Source organism: Monomorium pharaonis, chromosome 9 (genome assembly GCF_013373865.1).
Source record: "Monomorium pharaonis isolate MP-MQ-018 chromosome 9, ASM1337386v2, whole genome shotgun sequence".
In the NCBI taxonomy this organism is placed as follows: domain Eukaryota; kingdom Metazoa; phylum Arthropoda; class Insecta; order Hymenoptera; family Formicidae; genus Monomorium; species Monomorium pharaonis.
This window is the reverse complement of record NC_050475.1, coordinates 15,494,624-15,514,974: the sequence shown is the minus strand read 5'-3', so window position 1 is coordinate 15,514,974 and position 20,351 is coordinate 15,494,624. Positions and strand designations below refer to the sequence as shown.

General features: G+C 45.0%; 2 protein-coding genes across 11 annotated transcripts in view; both read right to left on the bottom strand.

Moving 5' to 3' along the window:
• LOC105832990 (polypyrimidine tract-binding protein 1) overlaps positions 1–20,351 on the bottom strand; it is a 304,112-nt gene that overhangs the window by 204,939 nt on the left and 78,822 nt on the right. For 3 of the 10 annotated variants that reach the window (XM_012674362.3, XM_036292446.1, XM_036292452.1), the window contains exon 1: positions 5,965–6,701. The exons of 4 other annotated variants lie outside the window; for them this stretch is intronic. In XM_012674362.3, the coding sequence (XP_012529816.2) occupies positions 5,965–5,967 (3 nt within the window). In that variant the 5' untranslated portion in view covers positions 5,968–6,701. Of the gene's footprint in view, positions 1–5,913; positions 9,655–20,351 lie in introns of those variants that run through there. 3 more of the 10 variants (XM_036292443.1, XM_036292447.1, XM_036292449.1) reach the window with 2 other exon arrangements.
• LOC105839279 (quinone oxidoreductase-like protein 2 homolog) overlaps positions 11,990–20,351 on the bottom strand; it is a 207,511-nt gene continuing 199,149 nt past the window's right edge. Inside the window, exon 5 of the mRNA XM_036292459.1 lies at positions 11,990–12,746. The gene's annotated coding sequence lies outside the window, so the exon portion shown is untranslated. The remainder of the gene's footprint in view (positions 12,747–20,351) is intronic.

The window sequence follows — 20,351 nt, the reverse complement described above, 5'->3', positions numbered from 1 at the left end:
GTGCATATCGCACATTGCGTGCAATTTATTTTTTGTTCAACAGCTGAATCGCGTTTCCTCGTAAAATTTTACGATTTCAGTTAACGCACGCCGGACGTTCAACGGACGGAAAAAACTCGTGTCTCGCGCGCGCGCGCGCGTACGTAAAGTTTCCGACGAATTATCAATTGTCGGTCGCTTGTTTTGCGTGTGCTCGCGCGACTCACCCCCTCCCCCCCCCCCCCTCCCCTCCTCGCCCGTCTTTTTATATTCCGGATCAGGGGAAAAAACACGAGCGCCGGCACGTAGGATATCACCGATAAAACCGTGTCGCGCGCGTCGGATACTCGACCACCTGCGAGAGAGAGCCTCGTTGTGCCCTCGTCGGCTCGTAAAGTAGAGGATCGGTGTGCCGGTGGCGAAATCCAACGGCGCATCGAACTGCATCGGGGCAACCTCCGTCCGCCGCCGTCGAGCTGCGCGTCGTGCCCCGGAATCGTAAAGATACGAATTCGACGCGGATCAACACCGTATTACAACAATCTTAGTGCATTGCGAGACGATTACGCCCGTAAGATTATTACCCCGTTTACTGCCGGATAAAAGAGTCTCGTCGCAAGATAACGGAATCCCTTCGTTCATTTTCCCGATCCTTCCTCTCTCTCTCTCCCGTTCGAGCCTGTCCACTTCGTTTCTGTAAATTGCACATCGACAAAACAATTCAACTTTTTATTAAATAAGTCTATCATAATTAAACGATAATGAGACTCCAAAAATAAAATAGAGAATTGCAAGATAACAGAATAGCCGAAAAGACAAGACTTGCTGGTAACTGTAAATTTCACATACGCGTACGTACACTATCGTTCATAAGTTTGGAAACGCTTGTGATTTTTTTTACAAAAAAGTTGAGTATTTCTGTAAAAAAAAAATCTTAGAAAAGTGTTCAAAAATGTGTGTTTGAAAAAGAAAGATAGAGCTTTGAATCTGTCTATTTCCACGATATTTTGTTCCTCAATTGCATAAGATTTTGAAAAATGATTTTTTTTTTAAATATTTTTTACTTTGAAACGCTTTTTTACTTTACAGCTGTATGAAACATGACCGAACAAAAATTAACAAAAAGAAAAAATATTTGTTATAATGCTTGCGTCATATTTCTTTTCAAAACTTTTTTAGATCTTTTTACTCAACTTTCCGCAGAAAGATCAAGCGTCTTCAATGAAATTCATTTACAAAATAATGTATATACTTCTTTATCTACATAAAATTTTTTTACATAAGTGTCTGTAAAATGAAAAGCTCTCGATTAGAAATCTGGCTCTGACTAATCGAAAGCGCCGCATGAGCGTGTACCGTGCCAGGTAGTTTGGTCGAACGTGGTCCTACAAGAACTTCCAAATTCCCGAAGAAGCATGAGTAACATGTGAGCGAGGCTTATGTGACGGTCGGTCAATGTGGTTGCAACACAAGCGGCGGTTCTTCGCTACAATTTAACTTGGCATGAGAAACTGTTGGACGCGAGTTTCCTGATGAATATACCACGATGGAGTTTACCGAGCTTATGTGTGCTCCATGTGCGGGTACATGTTAGCGTGCACATTATGTCACGTATGACGTTGGTCTAATTATGTATACTCAAACGGGACAAAATTATCGCGGTCATTATAGCGCCACGTATACACAATATTTTCGCGCTTTAACGCGCCAGGGTGAGCGCAAGGAGAATTCCAGGTGCCAGGGGCTTGAAACGAAAACGCTGCCGTTAGGGCTTCGGCACAGGAAGTGCATCTCAAAGGTAAGCCTAAACTGAAAAAAAGCATTTGGTACTTGTTGATCACACTGAGAGAAAAAATTACTAAATTTAAACAAATATTTTTATTTTTTAAATAATATATGTTATTAGCACAATATTCAAGTAACTATTTCATATCTAATATTTACTACAAACAAAGAATTCACATGTTTAAATAAGTAAACAAGTTAGGATGATATTTATAACATTTATATTTAAATCAAATAATATTTTTTATCATAATGTGTAGTGTATAATTACATGGCAAAATAATTATAATTAAAAGATCCATTTTTATGCTGCCATAATGTTAGTAATAATAATGTCTTATGTTTACAGTTTTGTCAACTCTATGACAAAATTTTTCTATTAATTGTAATTTCAAAGATCAATATAATAAAATAGAATTTAAAAAGAGAGAAGGGTGGATAATAAAAATAAAATAGATATTTCTATGTAATAAGTGAATACAACTTTCTTAACATTCGCTTCGTATTTACGATGTAATAATAACTTATAGCTATAATTTGCATAATTAAAACAACTACAAACTACAATAAAACAACTACAAAAAGACACTATAAATTGTAGATATTTAAGGTAATTGCAATTTTTTGCACTCATTTTTTCTCTCCGTGTACGCAAAAGAATTAAAATTCCTTTATTTTCTAAATCCAACTGTTCGTTTCATTTTTTGAGTGTCGGAATATCGTAATAAATATAAATGGCGAGCCAAAGCTCGCGAGCAGTCTTGGGCGAGAAGTTTCAATTTTTTTCTCACGCGATACGAGATCTACGGCGCTCGTGAGTTTCCGGTTGCGACATGGTATATCGGATTTGGCGATGGCGAGTTGATGCACATGTCACACTTGGCGAAGACGAACAGGAAGACAGACAGGTAAAGACGTTGAGGCTGGGATGCACGAAGTCGCGCCGAAACGCTTCTCGTCCGGGAGTTTACGTCCATTTTCATTTCGTCGCGTCGCCAGCTTTTCACGTTGAATTGCCGTGGCGCGGAGTTGCGAACCATTCAGCGAATTCGCCGACGAAATACGAAGGGCGATTAAACGGGGTTGACGATGGCATTTTGTTGTCGGAGAGGAGGGAGCAAGAACGGGGAAAAGACTACGTACAGGGGAGAAAAGATCGGTGGTTTCGGGATCGTTCAAAAGCGACTGTGACATTCGATAATTATCTCCCGTGGCGACACTACGTTTTGATTAACAGTGGCGCTTCGTTTAAAGTGCCGTGCACTTCATTTACGAATATAGCCCTCCAAGCGTCTATCAATGATTACGTCACACGCAAAAAAAAATATGTAAGCACTTGTGTTACAAAAAAAATCGTAAAACCATCTTTTTCGCTCAAAAAAATTTTTTTTTTAATTTATAGAAGTCAAGTTTGCAAGTTAAATGAAATAATTGCGAATAAATAATTGCAAAGTGAATCGATCGTGTTAAAGTCCTCTTCGTATTTCGGCAGTGTTTTCGAATAGGTCATTAGATGACAGTAAAATGCACGTTCGACTTATTCCGTTACACGGAGCGAAATCGATGTATTCGTTATTCCACTCTGGAAACTTCGTTTTTGCGGAGAATCGATAGATTGAAATGATTGCAACGTTCGTATAAAAGAAAGCTGAATGCTGAAAAATGTTTACGGGAGGTAAATTTGAAAGACGGTATTTCGCACCTTAGTCTGCCTCTTCCTCGTGCTCTGTCCCTTTCGAATAAAATTCCAATCGAATCTCTCTGACACTGCTATACATCGCCGCGCATGCCATTTCCGTACGTAATACGCGTGTTACATTAATCGTAGTGCGCCTGCGAGAAATATTGCAATAACGAGCAAGAAAAGCAGATTTCCAAAGAGGTTTCCCGTCGAGCGCACATTTCCCTTTCCACGTCTTTCCCATCTCTTTTCGTCGCTCTGTTGACGTTTCCTCGGAGTCCCATCCGACGAAAGGAAGAAGGAACCGTAGATACATTCGTTGTGGAACAGGATGACCCATTTTATCGAAAAGGTACACATGAAAAGGGACGCAAAGTACGGAATGGGTAAGGAAGAAAACTCCGCATATCGTTACGAAATGAGTCGCGCGTCCCTTTAAAACGAGTGCTCGAATGAGGCACTTAACATAATTACTTCGCTTGGCGGGATGGGAAAAGCAATTGCCACCGAGACGGTCTCGATAACTGTTTGAAAAAAATCGCAATGTCCACAAAGTTCCATGCGGTACAAATTATAATTTGGATTTAAAAAAATTTTTTAAGACAATTCCGTATAAAACTGACAGTTCAAGAATTTAAAGAGAGCTGATGATTGCATGTAAAACGTATGACACTTGTCCACATCATCGATGCACGAATGAAATTACAAGAGCTCAATGAACATTAATCTTTATTAGCTAGAATATATTCAACAGGCACATTTTGAGTCAGATTTGGCATCCAATGCAATAGCGAACATGGATCAATTATCGAAAGAGCGCATAAATCTTTCCACGAATATTCGGTAATTTCAAACGGTTCATCAAGAAGATAACGATTATTCTTTCCCACACTTTTCAAGCGCGATCCGTTAGTAGAAAACAAAAAGTATGCTAATAATAATGCGAATATTCGGCGACACATAATGACTTTTAATTCGCAATGAGACCGAACAGGCCAAAATGGCAAGTTCTCTGGCGGTACACAGAACATTACGTGTTCCAACAGATCAAATGATTGCCAAATTAGATTCGCTCCTCGAGCTCGAGCTATCTGCGAGGATCTCGATGCCACGTACGATCGTGGTAGGCAAACTTTGCGATCGCATCCGACACGCCCGTCTTTACTCCTACACTCGAGCAAGTTCCTACGACTGCGACTGGAGATTACACGTGTGCCAATTAAACACGCGTACGGGATTATATACATACATATATGAGAAATAGTATGTGAGAGAGAGAGAGAGAGAGAGAGAGAGAGAGAGAGGAAAATTGCAGAATACCGGCTTCTGCAGAATACGCCGTCAGCGATAATGCGATTTTTTCGCTACGTGCTTGACGAGGCGCGGCGCAACTTGGGCACGAAGGTGGATGAGACGGAACGACGGCAAGCCGAGGGAGAGGCGGACGAAGGGCCCGGGATGCGAAACGGGTGGGAAAATTAGGTTCTCGTACCGGGGATCGACGAGCGACGCGATCATCCGATCAGGCGGAAAGGGTAGGTTTGTTCGGGATTCTCGATCGCGGGATGTCACGTCGCGAAGCGGGACGCCCCCGCTCACGTCCTCTCGCTCCTTCTCGCCTCTCTTGCTCGACACCTGTCGATCGAAGGATTAAAGAGGATGCCCCCGTAGAGACGGTCCGGGATTTAAAGCGCCGTCCGTGTTCCCCCGCGAAATGTTTACCAAGCCAGCGGAAGTGCAGGAGAAAGAGAAGAAGAAGAAAGGAGGAGAGCGAGAGAAGGAGCGAGAGCGCGAACAGAGCGAATTCACGCCGAGCCCGGGTTTTCGGTGAGGATACTCTCCCCCTGTTTACACGGCAAACGTAGGAAGTAATTCATCGTGGCTCGTCGCGACTAAATCCATTCCTGATTCACCGCCTCTATCCTTCGCCGTGCACGAGAGTATTACTCGCGCCCGGTGGTAAGTACCCTCGTTACTGGCTGCTCGAGGGTTCGTTACCTCTGAGGAACCCCCGTGAGAGCTTTGTCTTCGGAGACACGTGGAATACTCACGGATGCTCGGAATTTCCTACGGGTATAGCGTCTATTGTCAAGATTGCGAATATAGCGCGCTCGAGACGCAAAAGGCCACTGATTTTCGCGCGATCGGCGTAATTGCGCGACTAGAAGACGCAAATTGGATGGTCGAATAATATAACCTAACAAGCTAATCATTGCAATGTACCTATATATGTATCTATCTACTAATAATGTGACGGCTGTTCGCAAGAATTAAAAGGAAAGCAATAAACAAGACTATCGCTATTTGGTATTATTTGGAGCTAAATAATAACAATTGCACAATTTATTCTCCACAGCGTTTCTGATATGACGATAGCTGCTATGGGCCAGACCAGAAGAAGGCACGGTAAGATCCGAGTTTTCAGATCTACTGCTAGATAATTGTATTGGCAGAGAAGATAGACTAACCTTCGGCAGAATTCCTCGTGGCAACGATTGAGCGAAGAAAGGTGGACTCACCATAGTGTCTTTGATATGATCAACTGGTTGCAGCAGGACCGCCGTGGTACCGAGTGTCCTGTGATGCTGTTGCTGCTGCTGCTGCTGTTGTTGTTGCTGCTGATGCTGATGCTGCTGTTGATGATGGTGTTGATGATGGGGGTTGCAGTTAGCAACGATGTTGCAAGAGCAAGTGCAGGCGAGGTTGCAGGCCTGCTGAGCACCAAAGAGATGTCCTACCAGCCCCGGGGTGATCGCTGCTGCCGCCGGATTGTTAATGCCGTTTAGCAGGGGCGGGGGCAGGGGCACCGCACCACCCGGGACGAACGGGTACGAATGAAAATACGTGGTGATGGGGGAACGTGTCTCGTCAGCGCCGATGATCGTCTCCGCGAGCCAGGACTTGCTCGATGGGTGCAGGAAGAGATTGCGACTCGCGGCCGCCGCGAACGACTGCTGCAGGCCCCAGAGGGTCCGTGCGCGTTCCTGTGCGTTCCAACAGGCACGTTCCAGCGACGCCGCCTGGCAGCGAGCGGTTTCCGTTTTGCACGAACGGCTCCACTCGTACGAGGGCCACCACAGCTTGAACGAGTATTCTCCCTTGTCCTCTCCTCGCCGGTCCCCGTTCAGGGACACTCGTTTTCCTCGTGTCTCTCTTATTTTTGCTTCCTCGTCGTCCTCCCCTTGGGACAGGACGCTCGACCAGCCGTTTTGTTTTTCTTTCCTTTCGCTCAGCGGGCCGACTAATGCCCGTTCGATTTCTCGTTACGGCGAGTCCTACGGCGGATCTCGATGGAACAACGACGATGTAGAAAAAGAGAGAAAGAGAGAGAGAGAGAGAGAGAGAGAGAAAAAGAGCGCACACTCAGCTGACGATCGAATCGCGCGGGATGCGGATAGTCGTTCGGACGGGAGAAACGCGCGTGGCGTGTTAGTTAGAGTCTCTCCTGACTCGCGCGAGGATTCGCGGAGAGTTCTTGACGGACTGAATTCTACTTACGAGCTATACACGTACACATTACACATGCACGCAAGATACACACGCGCTACTCTTAATGTTACATCGATTACAACAACGACGTGGCCTAAGCGTTATCTACATATGCAATCGAGACAGCCGGATGGAAATCCCTAAATAATACGTGCAAGGATATTTACCCTAAGAGGAACGGCGAACGCGAACGCGTCGTCGAGAGTGAGCTTCCGAATGATTGTCAGTGTATGTGTGTGTATGTGTGTGTGTGTGTGTGTGTGTGTGCGAGCGGAGGGGACGACAGATACACCACAAAGAGAGAAAAAGAGAGAAAGTGAGAGAGAGAGAGAGAGAGAGAGAGATCCGCGAAAGAGCGGCGAATGGGGTGACGGGTGATAGACAAGAAAGAGAGGGGAAATTTACGCGTGCCGATTAAATATGTACTTGGTGTGCGAAAGAGGCGCGAGAGAGACGAAGGCGACCTCACGTCTCTCGCTTCGCACGATTCTCTTGCTCGTACGTGTAATTGAAACGACGTAGGTACGTGAAATATATATTTTTTTAACCTTTCCTTCTTTACACTCTCTTGTTCTTTTCGTTAATCCCTTCTACTAATTCGACAAGCGAATGTTATCCTATCGAAAAAAAGGTAATACACCTCGAGTTACACACTAAGAAAGCTAGCTGAAAATGATTGTCACGAAGATTGACAGAGAGTAGTCCTATCCGGACTAGGAAAAAAGATCTTTAGTTTTTTTTTTTTAATTCTCTAATACACTTTAATCTCCTATCACTTTATGATCCGTTTTCCTCGCTATCCTGCCGTATTCGAATCACGTGTCAGCAACTCGCGGCGTACCAATCGGATATGTTTTATACGTATAAACGTATGTATAAGTGTAAATATATATATGTATACATATATATATATATATATCGTGTATATGAATATAATATAGATATTAATGTAGAGCGTGTAGAATCACACGTAGAATCGGTACAGAGGCTGAAGATCACATAAAGATACAAAAGTCGATCGCTCGACCTCTTATCTCGCAACAGACACGTACATTACTGCCCTGACCGGAAAAGAAGTCGCAAGTGTTTCCCCTCTCTTTCCCTCGATATGTCCCAACCCACTAAAATTACAATTGATTGTCTTGACGCGATTCTCTTTGTTCCTCGACGGTCACCTGACGACGCAGATGTCGCGATTATTTCTTAATTTTTTCTCTATGTTTTTTACTCCTATCTTTAGCCTAAAAACTTAACGACGAGACTCGTTTTTATGTACACACATACGTTTTATGCACCTAACAACCAAGACTCCTCTCTCCGTTCTATTAAAATTACTTGATTTTTCTCAAGTCTCACGGGATTTTATTTCTCGACCAATTTAACGTCCGAACGACTATCATTTAATAAATTATATTAACTAATTAACGATTTCCTTAATCACGCGAGAACAAGAAACGCGACGTGTCGTTTTCCGCTGTTTACTCCCTTCCTTCTTTTTCTCGATCGTTCCTGTTCGGCGAGACAATCGGCGGGAAAAAGGCCTCGCGTCTTTCTGCAGAGATATGTGTTTATCTATTGATGTCGACTGCTCGGCTACTCGAAGGAGCTTCCCTTGCCGGATGTTCGTCTCTCGTGACTTTCCGCAGCGATCTTTCATTCAGCCTGGCATATTCTTTCCAGCAACAATCGGACGATGATGATCAGAGGGGAGCTTAGGGGAGGAGCCGCTAGCAATTCCTTGTCCAGTTTATCTCCAGTCGACGTGTGTGTGTGTCACGAAAAAGATTTGTTAACAACGACGATGACGATGACGACGACTTCGACGACGACAACGATGAATCGCTCGACCTTGAATCGCTCGTTCAGTCTGGCAAGCTGTCGCTCCACGACACCGGTGGCTCGCGCTCGGCACACACAGACATACACACACACGGACTCAAAGAGGGGAGACAATGGGGCGCGCAGTCAGAGGGCTGCTTTATGCATGCGTACTCGGCGTACGGAAAGAGAGAGCGGGAGAGAGCCAGCAAGGTATATAGCGTTAAACGTGCTGGGGGAGTCCCTTCTCGCGGCGCTGATCACGTGGACTTGCTCTGACGTTGCCTTCCTTTTGCCTTCTCTCTTCTTCGCGTTGCGTTTCTCGGACAGAGGCAGAGAAGACGAGCGGCAGCGACGACGTGGACGAGGGGTTGGCGTATGTCGGCTCGTAAGGTACTCGTAACGCGCGCGTACTCCGCGAAATTGTGACGCAGGAAGGAGATAAACGAAAGCGGAGAACAGTCGAGAGGGTTGTCCACGACGGCGAAGAGAAGATAACTGATTGTGATAGGTGGCGCGTGTGTGTGTCTGTCTGTGTGTGCGTCTGTTGTACGAGCGCTTATGCCGCGGATCTCGCGCTTGTGATTGGGACGTGCGTTCCGTGGCGGATGTGTGTGTATGTGTGTGTGTCTCTGTATGTGTGGGTGTATGTGTATGTGTGAGTGTGTGTGTATGTGTGTCGGCGATGAAGGAGTCTAGCGTGGAAGGAGATAGACGTAGCAGAGGCGGAGGAAGAGAAAAGGAAGGGAAAAAAAGAGGAAGAGAGAATGTGTGTGGGTGTGTGTGTTGTGTGTGTGTGTGTGTGTTCGTGAAAGAGAGAGAGTAACTCGGAGGCGGAACGATTAAAGTGCGTCCTACTCGATCGCCTAGCTTGACACAACTGAGGAGCGTCTCTCTCGCGCGGCGCCGCGTAAGCTTTCGCCGCCGCCGCCGCCACCGCCGCCACCGCCGCCGCCGCCGCCGCCACCACCGCCGCCGCCGCCGCCGCCGCCGCCGCCGCCGCCGTCGCTGCCGCCACCGCCGCTACCACCGTTGCTGCAGCCGCCAGAGTCGGATTACAGCGTATACGCGCCTTTCAAACGTGCCTTTCTCGGCCCCCACCGAGCGAACGGCGGCGCGTGACCAATGGGGTACCAAAGCACGCCGAGAGCACACGAACCCGTACGAGATCCATCGAGTCTGCGCGGCCGGTGGCACAGCCACTCTCGGTCCTTCTCTTTCATCCCTGCTGGCCTCATCCGCGCACGCCTTCACCTTCCTCCCTCGCGGCGCTCTCCAACACTCGCCGCCTCCCCCCCCCCCTTCTCGCTCCACGGGCACGGACGCGTCCATCTGAGAGGCGCCACCGCGCGATCCCGAAACCGCTCTCTTAAGCTTCCACCCCCGACCGCCGCGAAACAGACGGTGCGCGCGGGAGGGTTGCGGAAGAAGGAAGAGCTTGTATTTATTATGCGCTTGAACGGATCCTAGATCTTCCTCGCGAGTGAGCCAAGATTCTACTCGGTTCCGTGAGAGACCACCTGCCCGTACGTTAGGAAGATTTAAGAAGATGCACTATCCAAACGATTTAAGATGCATTGCATTTAACGAATTTCAATCTGGATTGTCAGTCTTTGAAAAAAGATGTGGATTTTGTTAACCAATGCGCAATAATACATTAATAATACGGAATCTCGTCGGTCGACAAGATGAAATTACTGAATATCAAGTAATCTTAAATTTCTTAAATATTACATGACAATTGAATGTATATTTTAAGAATATTTCAGATTCTTAATAAAATAAAAAGTGATTCAGCATCTGGCTTGATTGTCGATTTTCGCCCCACTGAATAATCTCACTGATTCTTCCAGACATACTTTGAAATAGAAGTAGTAACGTTCTTGGCGATACTCCTACTTGTCGAGAGTAATTAGCATAATAGTCAGAGTTTAAGGTTAAGCGTCGGCCGTTTTGAAAAAAAGCCCGTTTCTTTTAACGTCCACTGTCATAATCGCAACCGTGGTATACGCCGCTTAACGATACCATTTTCTCCGAGAAAAGTACACTGAAGAAGTTCAATGGATGGCAATAAAGCACCGACGTCGCAAATGGTTGCCTCTACTCAGCCCGGGCCGTTATGGCAATAGGCCGGCGTGCTAAAACAACCGAAACTTTCACGTACCGAGCATCCGCGAGTCGAGCAGATGAAAAAGTTTCCAGAGACAAATAACGGGAGGGGGATGAAAGCGCGTAAGCAGAAGCCTCGTGAGTGCATTCGCGAAAGCGACCTGGAGATAGAAATGGTGAATCGCTGATTCTCAAGTCGGCAAAGAAAGAGGAAGGTGTAAGTGTGAAGAAAAGCGAGGGAGGTGGGCCGCGCATTGCCATTCGTTCGACGAACGCGTCTCGGCGAGAGTTCGGAGTGTTTGTTCGAGGCGGAGATTACTGTTTTCGCGAAGAGATAGAGAGGCAAAACGTAGATGGAGAACCCGAAGGATGGAAGAGAGAGAGACGGAAAGAGCATAATCATCACCTCCTTTCACGTCCTTCGACGTCCTTGATTCGACGTCAGAGAACGAAAACGGCAGAACTGCCGCCTACCGTGAAGGGTTTCGACGGGACCAGATTGCGCGATCGACGAGTCCAAGAAACGGAGGGCTCGAGATCAGATCGACTGTGCCTGCGCGAACAATTTGTCCGGAATCGGACGTTTACGAGGGCACTTCGCTAACCGCCTGAAAATGTTTGATAACGCGATTGTGCCGAGGAAAACTGTAACTATCGTAACGAGAGGCTGCGAAAGAAAATACCAAAGGGAGGAGAGCAAACGAGTTGGTCGTTATATGAAAATTGAATTCTTCATTGATATCTAATTACTCTCGGTAACAAATAAAGTTAAACTAGTTGATCAGAAAATCTACTCGTTGGAATAATCAGTTATGGAACGTTGGAGACTCTCAAAATTTTCCAAATGCAAAATAATAACCAAGTTTCTTTTTAATAAACCGGCACAAATAACTTTTTCGTAAAAACTTATTACATCAAATGTACGTTCGTCTAAAAGGAGAGTTGATGACGTCAATAGAATGCAGCTGTACAGGGTAAAACTGGAGTGTTCGTAATCATTGTAAATGCTTGCAACTTTCATAAAGGACGCTTTGTGTCCGCTCTCCGCGGTGCAGAAGTATCAAGCTTGTCATGTAAAATTATGTAAAAATGTACTGTTATTTAAAAAGTGTACTAAATTGGTAAATATTTGCAGATTTCAAATTAGAAGCTGTATCTTTCGAGCGCACTCGTCCCAGATTTATTTCAGCGATTTTTAATAAACTTCACGGCGCGCACTAGTACTGTTTTCTATCTACGTTTACATTTCCAAATGTCATTTCATTTAAATTGCACTTTCGTGTTTAAAATACCTATCGTCAAATATAGAAAATGAAATGTTATAAAATACGAAGCGCGGTGAAACAAAATGAAACAAAAATAAAACAAAAAAATTTAGTTAACTCCAACTATTTGCTATAGTTTCATCAAAATTGCAATATGCAATATGTAGATTTATCGTAGATGTTAAATGGTAGAAAATACAGTAATCCTTGTTTAACTAAGCACAGTCGACGGAATGCGGCTCGTCGTACGTCGAACCGCAAATAATCTCCGCTGTCATAAAAATTTCTGCAATCGGGAAATGTGCAGTCTTCAAAATCTCAGCTGCGAGAGATCGTCATAAAATGCGGCAGAACGTCAAATGTTTTCGCAATTCTCGGTAAATTATATCGCCTTATAATTTCACTTTGATCTTCGCCTAAAATTAAACCGCGTATCGTACAATCGCTTTAACGTTCATTATCGGGCGCGCGTTTTATACATATTTTTAATTACGTCAACGAAATTAAAGCCGCGCAGCTGAAAGGCAGCCGCGCGCCTTTAGTTGTGGAAAGTTTAATTAACTTACTAAAAGCTTTGTGTGCCAGAGAAAACGATGTCAAAGGGGGCCGGCAGCGCTTACCTGTAACAAAAATTATTACGGGAATTATACACGGACGCTATCGTATTAATGCAATAACACGTATATTGATTCAAACAGCCGTCAACAAATTTCTATTCGATAAAACATACGAATAATATAGAAATAAAAATTAATAATCAAAATTATTTCGTCTATTACAGATACGTTTTTAATACCTTATCTTTTGGTATTTGTATCTTCTACATTTAACTTGTTATAATATTAAAACATGACAAAAATATAAAAAGTAATGAATATAAAATAAAATAGATAAAACAGCGCAAACATATTTACTTATTACTAACATCGTCCCATTAACGCAAATGTTTTTGATAGGAAATGCTGATAGAGCCAAAGCTGGTTGTTGTTTGCTTGTCGTATATTTAATTCTCTGAATCTCTTCAATACAAACGTTTCGACGCATTAATTTCAAATGTTTTTCCCATACGAGATTCTCAAACATATAGATTTTCTTAAAAATATCATTTTCCCTCATACATTAATCAATTCAATTAACACTCAGTTATTATACCTTCTACTATATTAACGATAACTTTACTATTATATATACTTAGGAACATCTTAATTATCAAAAGCACGCGAAAAGACGTGGGCGAAGCAAACTCCTCTAATGTATTCCTCCTTTCTGCTCTAATATATTTCTTACCTCACCTCACTGAGCATACACACATAACAAACAACAACATATATCTTGCAAACAATGTTGTAAAATAAATAATCGGAATTCCACGGAGTAATTTAAACGTCTTATAATTATAGCGTTAAAAACTGTGTTTTACAAACAACAATACTCACTAGCGGATTCTAGGGGAGGATTTTAAAAAAAATCAATCTTACTAGATCCGTTTAAAAAATATAAGTATAAAATAATGCAGGCCAATTAACGTGGACGCCTGAGGATCAAATTCTTATGCATAGGATTCACTGTGTTCAAACTGTCCGATGTCCGTTATACGATGTTCAGCAAAAAATTTTATTAACCACCCCCTCTCCTCCCGCATTATCGATTAGAATCTACTAGTGACAATACTTAAAAAATTACCTTTAAAAGTATATAATATGTTTCTTTCTCTCTCCTCCAATCGTGTAACATATACTTCCTTCATATACATTTTATTATGACAGTGTTATATATTCACTAGTTTTATCGCGCAATCAAATTTAATATTAAACTTGATTATTAGACTTTATAAGTCTTATAAAGCAATTCTCATGAAGCTGATTTAATCGTTTCTCTGGAGGCGGATCGCTTAGTCGATAGAGGCTGCGAATTGCTACAAACCTCGCGCTAATATAGCGCTAATAACATCCTAAGAACGCACATCGTATCGTACGCCTGAGCCCTGCTGCGGAAGTAGGTGCGAACGAAATCGCGAGGAGCGTTAGAGTGATCGTTAATCCCGCCGTGCCGACGACTTAATACGTCGGGCAAACCGTTTCGCGCCTTCCCAGGGGTCGCCCTTCTCTCGCTCTAAGCCCCGGTGAAATTACTCCGAGAGTAAGCAGTATGCAGATCGCGAAATCGCGACGTACGTTAAGGATTAACTCGGGCGCCGCCGCCGGCCCGGAGGGGCGCAAAGAGGATCCGCGCGAAATCGGAAAGTCGGAATGCCGCGCGACAGCTGCGGCATTCGCCCGTTTAATCTATTTGATGGGCCCCCCTCGTCCCTTTGCAACTATTTCTGGAAACCGTTAAAGTTCTCCCTCGAATTTTAGCGACGACGTCAACGGCTTCTACATTAAAATACAGAAGGTTCGCGGTATACTGATGTGTTACCTCTGATCAATAATTCTTATATACGGGAGAAATAGTATCAAAAATTTAGGGATTTAAAGCTCCATTTTAGAAAATATACTTTTAAAGTTTTCTCCAGAGAAAAAACATGATACAGAATGGCTAGTATGAAAAAAAAGAAACACAATTTTTAATTTATTTTCAGGAGCAAATCTTACAAATCGATATCCTATTCTTCCAACGTGTTATTATAAATGCATTAACGAATGATAAATTAAATAATTTTGCGTGTTAAAAGGGAACGACAGCAAGGCAATTAATTACATATAAATTGCCACCAAAGCAATGATCCTTGAATAATTCAGTATTGACAAATCGTTTACGCGTTCTCCGCCCGGCACGAAGCTCGATTACGAGCCGATCCAGAAACGTTTGATTTTCACAAACGATAAATCGCTCCCGATAATAATCCATTACGATTTCTTGCGCTTACTCCGGGCAATCTTCCCGTCAGTCGTCCGCACTCGACATCAATCATCCGCCGCAATTTAACAGACGGGACAGCTGCCACGTAAAACGGATTCGTCGATGGCGCACCGTTAGCGGATGACCGCAATAATGAGTCGTCCAAACAAAATTATGCGCCGTTTGATTCCGATCGATAGTTACCGTACGCCAAATTCGCTCGCGCGTTCCTTCGTATCGCGACGATCGATCAGCGCTCGGTCGCCGTTGTCGAAATTATAACGACATCGGATTAAAAAAAACTGCGCACGCCACACACTTTTTTCACACCTGCGAGAAACCCCCCCCCCTCCTCCCCGGAGAATTCTCTCGCGCAGCTCGATCCATTTCCGGCAGAAAAATATCGAATGGCTCCTTTCTCGCTCCGTTCCCCTTTTTCCTGTGCGACGATTGGCGAATTTGCACGGTCAGAAATCAGCTGATGAGAAACCAGGACGAGTTACACTTCGCCCGGTCAATCATATGAACGACATGTGCGGACACGGGGTGCAAAGGGATAAAACGAACTCTTGTACATGCGCGTTACCGCCCGTCGTCTTTCCACTTTTGTTTTGTTATAAGGACACATCATGTCTCTACTTTAATCAAATAAATCGATTTGCAAATATATCCGCTAGAAATACGTTTCTTCTTTGGTCAATTTATCTTCAATTTAATTGCACAATTTAGTATTTTTAGGATTATGATCCATATGAGAGCCATATGAACCGATATCGGGTAGCCGAGCGGATTGACGCCAGTTAACGAATCGCCGCAATATTAATCGGCAACACGTCAAGCTGTAGACCTAAATGCAAATTTTCAAATAGAGATTCGATTTCGTGCTAACGAGCGCTCGTCAGATAAACATATCAGCACGACGACGGAAAAGCGATACGATGCGCAACAACAGGGCGGGATCGTTAACCGAAACGCGGTAATCGTACTCCAAAACAGGCGATTCATAAACCGCCACACACACACGAGAGAGAGAGAGAGAGAGGGAGGGAGGTGACGATATAGAAATGAAAATGTTCGTGCTGCGCGTGTGTTGCGCAACCGAACGACAATCTTGCCCCACTAAATATGTTATTTTGCAATGAATAACGACCCGGCGCGTGCATCGTTTTACGCTTTGTCGGGGAAACAGAGGAGGCGGGAACGGCCGCGGGATATTATACTTTACACGCGATGTATAGCGGGTGCTAGTTGGCCGTCTAATCGACCACCGGCGATCAAGGCCGACGGTTTTCCGGCGGATTTCTCGACGGAAACCGATTTTATCGCCGCCGGAAGTCACGCGATGCGCGGAAAACTCTCTTACGGCGGCGAGTCGCGCTCGCTATCTCTCATCGTTATCTCCCCCCCCCCTCTCCCGTCGACAATCGTCACGGTTCTACAACACCCTTTAATTCTCCTACGATGAGAAAGTTTTTTTACGATAACAGAAAACACGATAAGGACAGACTGATGACAAATGAATCGTAATGATAAAACACGCCAGGGGCGGGGTTGTATTCGCGACGAACTTTACGAGATAGAACGAACTCGCGTCTGAAAACTTTATGATCCCAGAGCACGTCGGACATAAAAAAAATCTAACGCGCGTCTTTTCGCAATTCGCACGGTATTTAACAGGGGCAAAGTAGCGAGTTGAAGCTTTTCCAAGTCTCCGAACGTCCGGCGATTGGCGAGGCGCGAATCACGCGGCTCAATCTCTCTCTCTCTTTCCCTCCCGTGGAATCGCGAATCTGCCCCAATCCGGGGCCCGACGGACGCCCCCCCCCCCCCCGACGACGAGGGAACGAGGTGAACGGGTTTCCTGTAGATTTCAGTTACAGCCAGCGGGAAGCCAATAGTTAGGCTGTCGCGGATAATAGGGGTTGATGCATGGCTCCCACGACGCGGCTCGGTCCCTCTCGATCTGCCATTCTTCCGACCGCCGCCGCCGCCCTCCCGTATGCCGACCATTGCCCATCCACCCCCCCCCCTCCTGCCGCTATCCTTCTCAGGCCCGCCGAAACCACCATCCGCTCCTCTCGCGAGTCACTCTTTATTTATTTAAAGCCCCGAGCGACCGGCCGTCCGCGGTCTGCACGGAGAGAGTACCTGGCGTTTCCGATGGGATTTAACCGCGCGGAGGGATTCGACCCGTACACACTCGCGTGCATCGAGAGAGGTAGAGATGAAGATACAAATAGAGACGGGGATAGATAAATTGTGAGAGAGGGAGAGGGACACGGAGAGCGAGCGACCGTTCGGTTTCCACCGGTCGATTCTCTATTTCCGCCGGTTTCGTTTCCGCGAGAGTTACCGTCCGTCGTCGCGATTTCCATGTTTCCTCTGGTTCCCAGCAGACCGATTACGCTTCTGGACGACCGGTCGCGGTCATCTTCCCATTCGTCTATCCTACGCCCACCTGATCGATTTATTGCTCCAAGAAGTCCGAGATTGCGAAATCTTTCATATAAGTAAGCATAAAGGATAAAGTCTCCCTCTCCTCTTATCTTGTTGACCTTTGAAAAATGGACGACAATTACGCCAAAATGTTGATCGTCTAATTGTCCAAGTATATAATTAGCTGGTCGGTCGGTGTTACGAGAATATCGTCAATAATCGAGATAACGAAGAATCAGTACGACGACGTGCTTCTGTTCTATCCTCAAAAATTTATTGTCGGATTTACTTATCGGCATGTAAACGTAAGAAGGACATCTACAAAGGACAGGGAGAAGGGAAAAAAGGAGGACACATCGTAAGGAGATCCACAACAAGAAGTGAAAGCTTCGGGCAGTCCGGACTGGAGACGAAAATCCCTTTCGTCGATACCTCACCCTCGGAACCGAAGGATTAGCGAGGATCGAAAACTCGGGTGATTTGTAGCCGACGGGCAAATAGAATCCCGACACGGCCAACAAAGTCCGCGCAACGGGAGAAAGGAAAAAGCTTGTTTACACGGCTGAAGCAACGAAAAACATTTCTCGTGTATCTTTTGTTGACCAAGTAGACCAGGTGTTAACGGCAACGGCACCGCGTCCTGTGCCACGCACTGTCCTACAATTAACCCCCTGTCTATTGACACCGTCTCTATCGATAACGTTTGTTTCGCACCGTTTCGCGTTTCTGAACATTCGCGTTTGTCGCGTGTTAATTGCACCTTCGTGCAATTTCCACGTAGATATTTCGCTGTCGTACAGAGACAAAGGTAAAACTACGGTTTTTTTTTTAAACGAGAGAACGCAGACGCGTCATTCGATCGCGTCTCGTCGTCGTCGCCGCCTCGTGGCAACTTTTACCGGTCAAAAGTAAACGCGCTATCGCCCGCATCTCGGGCAAGGAACACTTCCGGGTTAACAAGTTTCCATCAGTTCATTACCCTACCTACCCGAGTAAATAAATCATTGCCACGAATTGCGCCGGCTCTTCTTCCTCTCCACCCCCCCCCCACCCCACTTTCCGATTCCTCGCGATCTTTGCCGTCTAGTTTCGACATCTTCGAGTTTACCCCGGATGCAGCGGGCCATGGCTCTCGATTAAGATCTCGTTCGAGAGCCTCAGATGCATACACACAGATACACGTGCGCGCATCTCGGCGTTTGTGTACCCAGCCAAGTGTACGTAGCTCGCTCCCTGCTGACAATTGCGTCAAGATGCGAAACGAGGACCATCATTACGCAACAGAGACGAGGCGCGAAGCCACCCTTAAATTACTGGTAGATCATTATCAAACAATCCCCGCGCCTCGCGATTCCAACGAGAGCGCGTCTAGTTTGCTTTAATTTCACGGAAGATTAACGAAAGATTTTAATCAAAACCAGATGTAACACGCTTTGTAAATTCAATAAATTAAATCAGACCCTGCCGTCTTAATTCAATCGCTGCTTATGATTCTGAGGACAGCAGCACTTGTTAAATTTCTTTTGACGCCATATCAAAAAAAATTACTCAGAAAAAGTTTCCTTGAGAAAACACGATAGCCTTCAATCGCACAACGACGCGTCGCTTAATGTTCATTCTTTGTCGCGAGCCGCAAGGTTGTGAGATAAGAATATCGCAACGCGTGCTCGCGCATGCATCTTTTTTATTACGTAACTGATAATTTTCAAAGGCGACGCAATGTCCGTTGAGCGCACAATCTCGAAGACTCTCGGCTCTCGGCGACGGAAACATACCCGACGTCGTGACAACGTGCAACGTAGGCGCGCCAAATTCCACGTTCATTGTGAATCAACAATGGCTCGATAAAACACGGGTCGATAGAACGCATTTCTCGTACAAGACTATCATCGTGGAAAGAATGCGCGGAGAATTTGCGAGCGAGTGAGCCGCGAAATGCGAACACGACGCGTCTAAGGGAGAAAACAAATTCCTAATCGATTTTCGTGCTCGTCATCGAGCTCGAATATTATTCCGTAAGAGAGGAGGTGCTCCTCGGTCTATTCGAGACCTACTTGGGCACTTTTACTGCGTTCCATAAAAATTCTTGGTCTAATAGCTCGTAGCCGAGGAGCGGCCGAGTACGTCGAAGGGGAGAACTAGTGTTACAGCCGGGATACAAAAAGTAAAATAAAAGCCGAATAGCCACATATATATAGGTAGACTGACCCTCGCGTGACCTCCAATCCAATAAGCTCTAAAACCCATTAAATTCGTGAAATGAAAAAGATATAATAAAACACGATGTATCAAAAAAGCAACTGACTCAATCTTACCTGCCCGAATGGGGATGGTGTAACGACGCCACTTGGAAAACGCACTGTCAAAGTAAAGCATTGTTTAGAATCTCTTTTCACGATCTACAAATGCCAGATAAAGTTAATCAAAACTGGGAAAATGTAAATGAAATTCATATAACAGTTGCTTAATCGAAGTTTAAAGGGCATTTCCCAAAGTTCAATTAATTCCTTTTGTCATGATATCACGATTATCATGATTAAATACAGGACAAAACTCACTAAAGTCGGCTGACATTTCGTTGACATTAACTGCCTAAACATTAAACAAGAGTTTAATAACTGTCTTTAATTGCACTTTGATTCGCTCTTTATCTTTCCACCGATCCTATTTTTCCAGTATCGTAATCCGCTCAAGAATTTGCGAACGCGAATAGAATCATTTCACGATACTTGACGAACGGCGATACGTGTCCTCCAGGCGTTTATTTTCAAGGGATGCTCGGTAACTGCAATTCCTTCGCCTGGAGAGCACATTTGCAGGAGCAACTCAGACAGTAACGCGTTTAATCGCGTGAACGCGCACGACTCTGTACAGTCGACAGATGCTCTCAACTGTACGTATGTACTTCCGTAAAGTTCAGAGTTGTCAGAGGGAAAACACGTGACCGG